The sequence below is a fragment of the Eublepharis macularius genome, chromosome 5, assembly GCF_028583425.1.
Source record: "Eublepharis macularius isolate TG4126 chromosome 5, MPM_Emac_v1.0, whole genome shotgun sequence".
Classification (NCBI taxonomy): domain Eukaryota; kingdom Metazoa; phylum Chordata; class Lepidosauria; order Squamata; family Eublepharidae; genus Eublepharis; species Eublepharis macularius.
Genome location: NC_072794.1, coordinates 3,370,321 through 3,383,020, shown reverse-complemented (window position 1 = coordinate 3,383,020; position 12,700 = coordinate 3,370,321). Strand labels below are relative to the sequence as shown.

Genomic DNA, 12,700 nt, shown 5'->3' with positions numbered 1-12,700 from the left:
CAGTCGTCGACACTTTACCCCCAGGAAACTGGGTACTAATTTTACCGACCTCGGAAAGATGGAAGGCTGAGTCAACCTTGAGCCAGCTACCTGAACCCCCGGCTTCCGCTGAGATCGAACTCAGAGCCGAAACAGACAGGTCATGAGCAGAGCTTGGACTGCAGTACTGCAGTTTACCACTCTGCGCCACGAGGCTCTTTGGGATCATGCCTCTCACACCCCACCCCACCCCCAAAACAAAATCAATGGATGTGAACTAGAAACTAGTTTCATGGCACTGAGATTCACCTGCCTCCCTCTGTCACGGTCTTCCCCTAGTGGGTGAAGAGTTTTTTGTTCGGTTTGGCAAACCCGGTAAACTCTTATTGGCCCTCCTTCCTGGCTGTGTGTCTTTGTCTATATGTTTTGTTGTATTTATATATGCATTTAAAATGTTGTTTTAATGTTCTCATTATTGGCTGTTTGCTGCCTTGGAGTGGGAAAACAGCATACAAGTATTTCAAACAAATAATTAAATAGAGGATGCCACACTAAATTTTAAAACTGTGTGTACTTCTGAGAACTAAAATAACATGATGAAACAGATACGGAATTAACAGATTGCTTTCATTACAAGCTGAATTTATGCTGACCTTTATTAAACAAAATTATTAGGAGTCAGGACTCGGAAAACCTGGCAAATTACTAGCTTTTAGAATAAAGCAAAAATATGCCCACAACTAAATTGCCTTGTTAAAGATAAACAAGGACAGGTTTATGTCACTCCAAAATCGATTAGTGACCAGTCCAGACAGTTTTATTTAGCTCTTTATTCCTCCTGCAGGGCTTTCCAAGTTTCCAAGCAAGATGCACCTGCCAGCTCTGAACAAGCAACTCCAGGAAGATCCGGGAGCTCCTCCAATGGATTCTGAGATTGCAACCAACAGTACAAGAAACTTGAAAAGGGGTAAGGCTTCAGGGTGCGATGGGTATCCTGTGGAGTGGTACAAGGCAGTGAATTGTTGGATTGGTACCCCTCTTGGTTCGGATGGCTGAAGATGCTCAAGATGCTGATGTCCTGTCAAAGTCAATATATGAAGCCTGCCTCACCTTCTCCAATCTTTGTATCCGCAGGGAAGATAGTTCCCTGCCAACCTCGCCAGTGCAACTAAAGTCGTCTCAGTACCAAACCGAGGCCTGAAACTAGATTGAAATGGGTCATGGGCCGGTGTGTCGTCATGATCTAGGAGATCCTGGAGCTGCTCTGCCACCACGCGCTCTATCACCTTCTCTGGAAAAGGCAAATTAGAGACTGGTTTATCATTGGCCACCTCATCCCCCTAGCCAATGGATCCATGCCCATCCTGGCTTTTAAAATCTTGCCAAGAAAGCAATTCCTCCTTGTCCGAGGGGCTCTCCCTAAGGCAGTTATTAGACCTCTGCCCCAAAAGTCTTCATTGGCCAATGTCGCTCTAGTTGTCTTCCAGTTTGCTTCATATGGCCCAGCTACCTAGTAAGCGAAGGAGCTGAGGCCCTCATGGAGCAGGGAAGCAAGGAGCAACTCTGTTGATGACCCCAGCCAGGCCATCATTCCATGCAGCTTCCACCGGGAAGGCTCTCAAAACTTACAAGTGGCAGTTAAAAACATTACAATTTAAAAATAAGAAAACACAATCCTTCCCTGCCAGTTGAAGGGATGCCAGCAATTCATGTTCCATTGAAAGCCCTGGCAAACCAAAGGTCCTGTTAATCTGAGCGGGAGCTACAAGGGAAAAGGCCCTGATGGATGCGGCAGGCGGATTTCCTTAAGTGGGGAAACTTAGGGACATACAGGATGCGGCGGAGCTTTAGAGATGTGGGACCCAGGCTGCAAAGGTCATAAGCTGCTTCAGGGTCCTGTTTGGGTCTATGATACCGCCTCCCTTCCACTCAGTCACAAAATCACAGAATCACAGAGTTGGAAGGGTCCATACAGGCCTTCTAGTCCAACCCCCTGCCCAATGCAGGATGAGCCTAAAGCATCTCTGACAAGTATTCATCCAGCCTCTTCTTGAAAACTGGCAGTGAGGGGGAGCTCACCACCTCCCTAGGCAGCTGAGTCCACCTTTGAACTCCTCTGACCATGAAAAAGTCTTTCCTAATATCCAGCCGGTACCTTTCTGCATGTAATTTAAGCCTGTTGCTGCGGGTCCTACCCTCTGCTGCCAACTGGAACACCTCCTTGCCCTCCTCCAAATGACAGCCTTTCAGATATTTAAAGAGAGCAATCATGTCCCCCCTCAACCTCCTCTTCTCCAAACTAAACATTCCCAAGGCCCTCAGCCTTTCCTTGTAGGGCTCAGTCTCCAGACCCCTGATCATTCTTTTCACTCTCTTCTGCACCCTCTCGATTTTGTCCACATTCTTTTTGTAGTGAGGCCTCCAGAACTGCACACAGTACTCCAGGTGTGGCCTGACTAGGGCAGTATAGAGAGGCAGTATATGACCTCCTGTGATTTCGATGCAATGGCCCTTTTGATACAACCGAAGACTGAGTTTGCCTTTTTTGCCACCGCATCACACTGACTGCTCATATTTAGTTTACAGTCCACTCTTACTCCAAAGTCTCTTTTGTATACACTACTACCCAGAAGTGTATCCCTCATCCTGTATTTGTGCTTCACATTTTTGTGGCCCAGACATAATACTGTGCACTTATCTATGCTGAATTGCATCCTGTTCATAACTGCCCACTTCTCCAGCGGATTCTGGTCTTGTTGAATTTTAACTCTATCTTCTTGGGTGTTTGCCACTCCTCCCAATTTGGTATCATCAGCAAATTTAATGAGTAGCCCGTTTACTCCATCCAGATCACTGATAAAAATGTTGAAAAGTACCGGGGCCAAAACCAAGCCCTGTGGCACCCCACTGGACACCTCCCTCCAATCTGATGAAATGCCATTGACCACCACTTTTTGGGTGTCATCCTCTAACCAGTTCCCTATCCACCGAACTGTCCTATAGTCCAGTCCGCAGTCTTCTAGTTTACCTATTAGAATGTCATGGGTTTCAAAAGCTTTACTGAAATCCAGGTAAATCACATCGACAGAGTTCCCAGGATCCAGTAAGCTCGTCACTCAATCAAAGGAAACCAGGTTGGTCTGACAAGATCTTTTGAGGCCTCACTTTGCATTTCTAACTTTAATTTACATCCCCTTTTAATCACCGTCTTCTACACATTCCTTCAGATCACATTGTACTCTTTGAGGCATCACTCCAAGAGCGTTAGAATTAATTGAACATGCCAAAGTGCCCTGAAGCGACCTCGTGCTGCCATTCGCTAATGCTTGAGTGAGCAGGAGGGAAAAGCAGGCAAAGGAAAGTGCCTAGAAGAGAGACACCACATTTTATTTTTTAAATTTCTAGACATGAAGGCTCCAACTGCTCGCTTGAAATGGGTGTATCAGTGTCTGGCAAAAGCTGTGGCGAGCAGGGTTAGGCTAGGATTGCGGAAAGGGTTGCCAGCTCCAGCTTGGAAAATTCTTGGATATTTGGGAATGGTACCTGGTGTAGGTGTTTAGGGAGAGAAGGGAGTTCTGCAGGGATGAGATGTCATACATCCTGCCCTCTACAGCTGCTGTTTCCTCCAAGGGAACTGATCCTCTATACAGCGGAGATCAGTTGTAATTCTGGGAGAACTCCTGCTCCTATGCGGAGGTTGGCAACCATAATGGGAGTCAGAGCTTAGCTCCACATCAGTTAACTGTAACCAGGAGGGTCAGACCAACCACCACACCATAATGAAGGAAGGCAGAGTTGTATAGTTGACACACACAACCCCGTTGGCTGCTGTATTTGTGTTGCAATATGTTTATTAGCAGGAATTTCCTAATCAGGGAAATAAGCTTTGCTAGAGTGAGGCTATTGGATGGACAAAGAGCCTCTTGTAAGACCTCCGCAAATCAAGGAAGCTTTGCAAGAAAGCAGATGTGAGCTGGCTGAGATTTGAATACAGCACACATAGAGCGCACTCCATCACTTTCACATTCAGCTGCTGGCCAACTAGATTCTTTCTTTCTTTTGACACATTTGCTTTAAAAGCATGTTTTAAGGGCTGCCATGGCCATTACAGATAGTTCGCAGTGACAAGAAGAGTTTTTTTCTCTCCTCTTTTCCCGTCCAAGCATCCAGAAAGGTACTTTTCTGTTTTGTTTTGCATGTTGGGAATTTTTGTAAGGAAGCCTCAGGCATGCCCTAAGTTCAGGAGGAGGAAACTTCAAGAATGCTCTGGAGGCCTACCACTGAAAACAGCAAAGACAGGAAAACCAAGGGCATTTTCCACAATAGCCAATAACCGGGGGCAGGGCTTTTTTTCAGTGGGAACGCAGTGGAACGGAGTTCCGGCACCTCTTAAAAATGGTCACATGGCCGTTGGCCCCGCCCCCTGATCTCCAGGCAGAGGGGAGTTTAGATTGCCCCCCACACTTCACGGAGGGCAATCTAAACTCCCCTCTGCCTGGAGATCAGGGGGCAGGGCCACCGGCCATGTGATCATTTTCGTCAAGAGCGATTTAAACTTTAAAAAACTCCCCCCTTGTTCCAACTGATCCAAAGTGACATCATTGTGCGGTCCTGAGTTCCACCACCTCTTTTCCCGGAAAAAAAAGCCCTGTCCGGGGGCATAGAGGCCAAAGTCTGCCCCCCTCCCCCCACAACTGTGGTTCTCTATAATTTGGTATACAGAGATACTCTGTTCAGAGGTGCTCTGAATATGGCAGTTCCAGGGAGCTCTTATAGCTGGACAGACTTCCATGAACATATCCCATCCCTCCTAAGCAACCTGCCATCACTGTGCCTTGAAACCCAATTTCCACAAGTCAACTGTATATTGCATGAAGGGTTTCTTTCCCTAAATTTACTTAAAAGGCTCACAGCAGGGTCACCTGACATTCAGTTTCATTGTGCATTTTAAATAAACAGCACCAATCTCTCTGAGCAAGATTTTATGAGGGGGCTTTTAAGTAAATAGAGTACCCCCCCATTGAATTCTAGTGGGAGAGGTAGCAAAGATACTCTCCCTCCCCTGCCCCCGCCATAATTTTATCAGCCTTAATCACGAGCCCTCCCTTTTCCTCCAACTGCAAAGCTTCAGATGAGCCTCCTTTGCCTTTCCTCAGAGGAAAGGTCCTCCAGCAACTTGTGGTCACTGTTTACTGCCTGTGGCTGCTTTCCCTCACCCTGAGATGCTGACAGCAGTGGGAAGGACCAGAGGTCTGTCTTACATGCCCTGGCCCTGATTCCTTGGTGCCCTGGCCCATTAGGGCCCTCTGGTTGCCTCCCATTATGGACGAATTCAAACTGTGGTTCGGATACCAGCTCTGCCAAAACTCCTTCCCTGCCATGTTTGGCCCCCAAACACCTTCACACCAGGCTTCTTGCTGGAGACCCCTGCCCAGAACTGCGGCTTCCCCCCAGACAGGACTGCAGCTAACAGGGCATGGTCAGGTTCAGGGCTGGTCCCAGGATTAAGAGGGCCCCTCATGCCCAATACTGAGCTCCCCTTTTTGCCTCCCACCCTCGTGCCCCCACCTGCCTGCCTTTGCTCAAGTTCTCCACCACGTGCTGCCCACACTGACTGCATGACCTTTTCTCCATGGTGGTGAATGGTGGGTGCCACTAGGAGTGCCACTGCTATGGTCATCAGCAGGAGTCATTTCGTAGAAAAAGAGCAGGAGGAACTCATTAGCATAACTCATTAGCATATGCCACGCCTCTTACCATCACCAGAAGTGTGCTATTAGCATAACTGATTTGCATATGTCACACCCCCTGACATCGCCTATTCTGGCTGTTTTGGACCCAATCCTGGCCATTCAGGGCCGAAATTGGGCCCAAAATGGTCAGGATTGGGCTGCTGATGAGTGGGAGAGTGATCCACCACCCGTCAGTGGCCCGATCCAGGCCATTTTGGCCCGGATCCAGGCCAAAACGGGCCCCAAATGGCCGAGGGTCCGGTGGGCGGGGCCCAAATGACCTCTTTGGGGAACTGCTGGAACTGTGTTCCTGTGTGTTCCCCCTCGAAATGAGCCCTGGTCATCAGGAATGCTGATGTTTTGTGCACTAGGCAGCACATGCAGCCAGGAGTAGAGGTGACAAAGCGCTCACAAGCAGGGAGCAGGAGGGGGTGATTGCAGGTATCAGAGGAGATGGGAGAGTAGCAGCAGTCAGCCCCACCAGAAGCCACAGGCCCCGGCAGCTGCCCCACCTCACAATGTGCTGATGCCAACGCTGGTCAGGTTGCCAACCATCAGGTGGGCTCTGGAGAGCTCCCAGAATAACTGGCATCCAGTGAGATCCCTCCTGCCCCCAAACCCCAGCCTCCCCCGTGAAACCTCCAGGAATTTCCCAACCCAGGGTTGTCAACCTTAGGCCAGGTGGCCGGGGGGCTTTTAAAGAACGTGAGGAGAGGATTCCTATTAGCAAACTTTTCTGAATGAGGTCTTGGCCCATAAGCAGTGTGTCTTATGGGGCACAGGATCAGTTCTCATAGAATCAAAGAGAAGGCCTAATGCAAGGCTTTCCCTGTTGCATTAAATGTTTGGTCTCCATTTTATGCCGCCGATGAGCCTGCTGCAGTGATCCTATGCAGGGGAAACAGGTGCTTCTAAATAGCTGGAAGCTGTGCGCACACATCCCAGTAAAGAGGCATACAGCCTGCATGTGTGCAATGCCTCAGGAGCCTCCCCTTTTGAGCTGGGTTCGGCCAAGTTAGAGCCTTCTGAGAGGGGAAGGCAAAACACACCATTTGTAGGCCACCTTCTTTGCTACTCGCCCTGCCCTGTTGTGGATGGATAGATTGGCAAAATGCTTTTCTACACAGGCATCTTTTGCAGCAGCTTTTCTACACAGGCATCTTTTGCAGCACACTTTCCCTGAAGGGTGGATTGGCGCTCTTGAGGGAATGAAGCCAAAGTTGCCAAGTCAGTCAGATGCCAGTGGGAAAGCTGCCAGGTGCCGGTGGGAAAGGTGGAGGGGGGTGGCTGGTTCCTCCTACACGTCTCTTCCCCTTTGGCTCTGTGTCCTGAGTAGAATCTTCTAGAAAAGGCTTGGCCTGGGTATCGGGCCCCTCCCCGCTTAAAGACCTGCAGCCAAGCAGCAGCCTTGGTGTTCGCATGCTGGGGCTTGGTTGAGGCTGGCCGTGTCATTGTTAGACGTTGCTGGCTGAAGCAGTTGGAAATTTCCAGCTTGGCTAACTCCGTCTGGCCTCACTGCTCACTGCAGCACCTCCAACCCATGATGATCTCACACCAGTTTAAATGTTCAGTGGGAAAAGTGGCTAAGACGGCAGGAAAGCCGTGCACTATTTGGGCTGGACAGAGCCAGGCCCACGGCAGAAATGGCGACCTCTTTTCTAACAGAGCTAGGCAAGGGTTTCAATCACCATCAGGATTATCAAGAATTTTGAGCTCCCTGCAAGGAATGCTGAAGGACTACATGAAGTTAGGGAACAGGGCGGGCGGGCCAGCTGGCCGTCAAGATGGTCGAAGTGGCCTGATGGGTCAGACTGATGGTTACAGTCAGCATCTCTTAGGCAGAGACAGATAACCCCTGCAAACAGAGCTCTTATGGCTAACGGCCAACATGTATTTACTGATTTATAGCCCACCTTTCTTGCTGGGACTCGATTCCGACAGTCTTAAGATATCCAAAAAAAATGCAACAGGACTAAGATGATAGAACTTAAGTTACAAACATGAAGCTGTCGAAGGCATGACGTACTATAATGCAGAAAGTATACCCGCTCCAGGTCCCTGAATTCCAGCATCCTGTTTTACAGCAGCCAGTTTGATCTGGCCCAGAAATCCACAGGCAGTGTATGAAGGCCACAGCTGGTAGGACTTACCTATTTACATTATTCACAGTGCACCTTTCTCTCCGAGACTCAAGGAGGATTACACTGTGTAATCAGCTCTGAGAGATAGAGTGCTTGATGCTAGAGGGTCTAGTTACCATGACTACTGATAGCAGCATGCTTCGTGAATCTTTCTAACCCTTTCCAAGTCATCCATCTAAGCAAGGTTTGTACATGCATATTGTGCACCTATAGTGCAGTGCATGTTGGCATCAAACAATTCCCTATTTGCATACATTCACTTGAGGAGTAGGGTAAGGCATGGCCTATGGTCCTGAAGCCCCAGCCCCTGGTATTCTCATGCACACCTACCAGTTTCTGAGGGCCAGCAACTTTTCCAGATGTTTTTGTTAGTTCACATCCTGGACTTCAGCAGAATTGTGGCATAAATGCAGCTCAGTTTGGACAGCAACCCCCAACCCCTCCAGTTCAGCTGCAATGCCGACCTGGGCAACCATTTTAACTCATGAATCTAAAGCAGCAGTGCACGCACCTTGCCTCTGCCACCAACGCTCTAAGGCAAGCCCAAGGCCCTCCGCTTGCAAGACAGGGGATGTCCTCTTTCCAAACTGGGGCAGTGGGGCTCTTGCCTCATTTCATTCTCAAACGCTCCTCACATCTCTAATTTCCCTTCCTTCCTATTGCTGTATTTGTATAAATGTTAAAGGAACCCACTGCAATCTCATTACCAAGTGTTTTGTGCATTCTTGTGCCCCTTCCTCGTGCCCCTTGTAAGATTTTAGACAACCACCCTTCAGACAGATTTGGGAGTCATCTGCTCCAATTCTGCCTCTGCCATGGTCTCACTAGACTGCTTGAGCACTCAATCTGCGGTATGGGAGACCATAACACTGGGCCTACCTTATGGGGCTGTTGTAATAATGACAGAGAATGCATGAATAAAAGTGTGGCACCAGTGCCAAGTAGAACAGTGAAAAACTTCTGTACACAATGATTAGTATGTCCAGTACACAATGAACTTTATTAAACATTGCAAAAAAAATCAGCAGTCCACATTGAACCCCCCCTCCCCCAGGTGTATACAAAAAGAGACACAGACATGAGCTTTTAAAAGAAAAAAATTAGGAAAGCTGAAAAGACTGTATGCTGTTCATATATGCTAACATTTTGGCAGACTGAAAAGCTTTTTTTCTTTTTAAAAAGGTTTTTTTTTGTAAACAAAACTCCATGGCTCAAAGAATCTTTATCTGTCATTCAATTAGAAAAGTAACACACTTTATAAATAAGTTAGATCGTATTCAGTCAACTTACGAATGGGCTTCTATAACCTTGCCTCCCCAGAAAAGCACAAGTTTTTGCCTAGAGTGCTGTAAATTGCTAAAAGAAAAAAAGCCCCCTCCCATAAAACTATGCTCCTTTAAACACATGAATGAAAACAGCAGAAGTCAGAGTCCCCCCCTCCCCTTTTTGGACAGTTACTTAAATATTTTTCTATTCCAAATTCTAGAAAATTCCAGAATATATTTATTTTGTATATACACACAAAAAACACACACTTGTGTAATGTACACAATACATCTTTGTATCCAACTCTCATCTGCAAAAATATATATAGCAGGTTAAATTGTATAAAGTATTGAGATCCATCTCTTTTTAATAATTTCCCTCCAAAAATATTCCGATACTGCCCCCCTCCCCCCCCTGCAAATTTCAAAGTATTAAGGTACTGAGAACGTCCTCTTCTTCACCGGGCAAACTTTTACCTCATTCCCACCAGTTTATTTTTGCTGCTGGTTTCCTAGAGGAATTTGGTTGGTATTTTCAAACTAAATTATCTTGGTCATAGGTTTGTAGCAAATAAAAGAAACTCCCACATTAGTAAGAAGAGGTCCCCCCCCTCCCCCAAATAAAACAGCTGCACAGCCCCAGACTTTTAACCCCCAAGAGATCAGCCATTAGTAAGACGGCAAAACCACAAATCTGCTCACAGACTAAAGTGGGGGGAGGCATGCATCCCCCTAGGGGAGGGTTTGAGGTAAGTGCCAAGCATCTTTTCCGGAACATTTTGGGCCAATGACCACTTTATTGCTTTGGCTGCTGCGACTGTGCCCACGCAGAACGCAAGACTTCCATCTGCCCAGCAACTTCTACGAAGTGACTGCCCACTAGGGAGACCATGAAGTGGCACTGTTTTGAGGGGGTGAATTAACGTCTGCAAAGGCCTGCTCCTCCCACCCCCGTTGAGAAAGCACCTGTCATCTCACTGCCAGAGTCACAAAATCTAACCCCACCTCCAAACACACCTGCTTGTGCACTTGTGATTTGAGGAAGCCATGCTTCTTGTGTTTATGCCCCCCCTCCCCAGCACCTACAAAGCGCTGTTTTTCATGACTGAAAAACCATATACTGCCCCTTCCCACTGCAGCCCGTATCCAGTTCAGGAACTGCATGGAGAGCCGCAGCAGAGAAACTTCCCCAAAGGATGTCAAGGGTAAGCCCAGGCTGGAGCCCAGGCAGAGGGTCAGCGGGGACCCCCCCCCCGCCCATCCGAAGGCCCAGAGGGGCAGAAGAAAGTGGCCTGGATCTCAAGCCAGGAAGGCAAGAGCTACCCAAATGGCCACCCAGGATTCAGGAGAGGTTGCCAGCTTATTCCTGACAGGGATCCCAAACCCCTCACTAAAGGGGGGGGGGGGCTTAGGGTCATGATCCTCCCCAGGCTGGTAACTGAGAGGGGGAGGGGCGAACTGGCCAGAGAGATTCTCCACAGCCGTTTAGGCACCCTCCTTTGAGGTGCATTCTTTGATCCTGCGCTGTTTCCTTTGGGAAATTTACGAAAAGATAAAAACGTGCCCCATCATCCACTTACTGCCCCCCCCCCTCCGTTTCTTACAGATAATCCATTTTAAAGGTGACAAACAGGGAAACCTCCAAATTGGGAGGGGGGCCTGAAAAAACAGTCAACGCTGCAACACAGGGGTCTGGCAAGAGATCCGAACAAGAACAGAGGGAGAAGAGGGTACCTTTTTTGTACGACAGACTTCTTTGGAAAAAGGAAAACAGACCCACTGGTAGGTAATGAGTTAAAATTGGCCGTTGTATACAAAACCACACAAGCCAGAACCAACTCCCCCCCTTCCCCCCGCTTGATGGCAATGACTTGTGCTGTAGGGAGCCATGCAGAACCATGCCAGCTGGCCAAGACAGATGTCCAGGACTCACCCGCAGGCCCTCGACTCTGAAGCATGGGGAAAGAGGACCGAAATACAAAACAAGGCGAGAGCGCTGAGTTATGAACAATTTAATGGACAGCATATGCAGAGGTTTGCAAAATGGGGATTGAGAGGCAGGCGCTTCCTCACTTCCGGGGGAAAAGCTGGTCACCCATGCAGCTTCTGCCATCAGCTGTGGTCAGCGGCACAGGATCCACAGCTGAGTCGCTGCGGGCCCCAAACACCTCCAAATTCCAGCTTGGAATTCAAACTCATGAAGACACTCAACTTCCGTGCTGCGGCTCCTTCCCCCTCCAGAGTCATCTGCTGGCATTCAGAAATGAGCAAACTTTCTTTCCTTTAGTTTTTGTTTTAATGACCGGAGAGAGAGAAAAGAGGGAGGCTGCTGCCAGGCTGGCTCCTACAGCAAAAGGACAAGGACAAGCCTCTCTGTGGGGGACTCAGGCCTCGAGCCCTGGAAGGCCGGCTCTCCTCTCTTCTGTGAGGATCTCGATTCTTTCCACTCTCCCTTCAGAAACGGTTCACAGAATCGTGTCCACTGGGAGCAGTGCCCACAGCCCCAGCATCAGTGCCAAGGCTGGAACTGCTGTTGGTCATACTCAGCTATCAGTTTTTTAATATGGGCTAGTTTGTTGTGAAGATATTCACAGCGGTTCTTCTCTTGGCTGTAATTTGGGTTCGTCTGCAAAGATAAATTTTTGTTTAAAAAAAGACACAGGACTGTGGGGGGGGCATAGAAAGGGCTCTGGCCTACGGATGGGATGCCACCATCACCTGCTCTTAACCAGCTACCTGCTCATTGCCACATAACCCTTGAAGCCAAGGACCTTGTCCTGTGAGCAAGCCAGCCTATTTAAACAGTCTCATAATGTCCTATGCCTTATACAGGGCCAGATCCTTGGTCCGTTTGGCCCAGCATCATCTATTCTGACTGGCCACAACTCTCCCAGCTCTCAGGCGGAGAAGGCCTTTCCTGGCAGCTGCTTCCCAAGGTCCTTCAGGTGGAGATGCCATGGATTACAGTCGTGACTTCCCATGGGCAGAAAGTAGCCAAGGCCATCAGAGGTAGGCCATCAGAGGTTGTTAGACCGCATAAGTGACTACGCATTGGAATGCTTGGTCGTAAAGCCCACCAGAGGGGTAGTGATTAGAGATGGGCACGATCTGCATTACGATCGAAAAAAACACACGATAATGGCGATCACGCGATCGTGACCCAGCGGATCGTTATCGTCCATGGCCAACGATCGGGAGGGGCCTGGATCGGGGCGATCGGGCTCGGATCGGGGATCCAGACACTCAGGCACCAGCAATCTATTCCCCTGGCAACAGAGCCAGGGGAATGCCTGAGCTCTGTTTGCCCTCCTTCTGTTGCCCTGGAAACCAGAATGGAAGCCCAGCTTTCCTTGATCAGCAGGGATTCCTTCCAACCACAGAGCAGCAAAGCAGTCACCAGTTGGGAGAAGACACCCAGGGGAGGGAGGGGGAAGGGGGTGTTCTGTAGCCATGGGCACTCCAATCTCATCCCTGCAAACCCTGATAGGCAGCTCTGCGGGCAAACACAGACGGCCAAACACAAACACAGATGCCGCCGGCATCACCCACCGTTCCTGTATCGCTGGGAACAGTGGGGCACCCC

The 12,700-nt window shown here is 48.9% G+C and overlaps 1 protein-coding gene across 3 annotated transcripts in view; it reads right to left on the bottom strand.

The window, feature by feature from the left end:
• Positions 1-8,825: 8,825 nt before the first annotated feature.
• The window catches only part of ELL (elongation factor for RNA polymerase II), a 47,006-nt gene continuing 43,131 nt past the window's right edge, over positions 8,826-12,700 (bottom strand). For all 3 annotated transcript variants that reach the window (XM_054980220.1, XM_054980221.1, XM_054980222.1), the window contains exon 12: positions 8,826-11,743. In XM_054980220.1, coding sequence (XP_054836195.1) covers positions 11,627-11,743 — 117 coding nt within the window. In that variant the 3' untranslated portion in view covers positions 8,826-11,626. The remainder of the gene's footprint in view (positions 11,744-12,700) is intronic.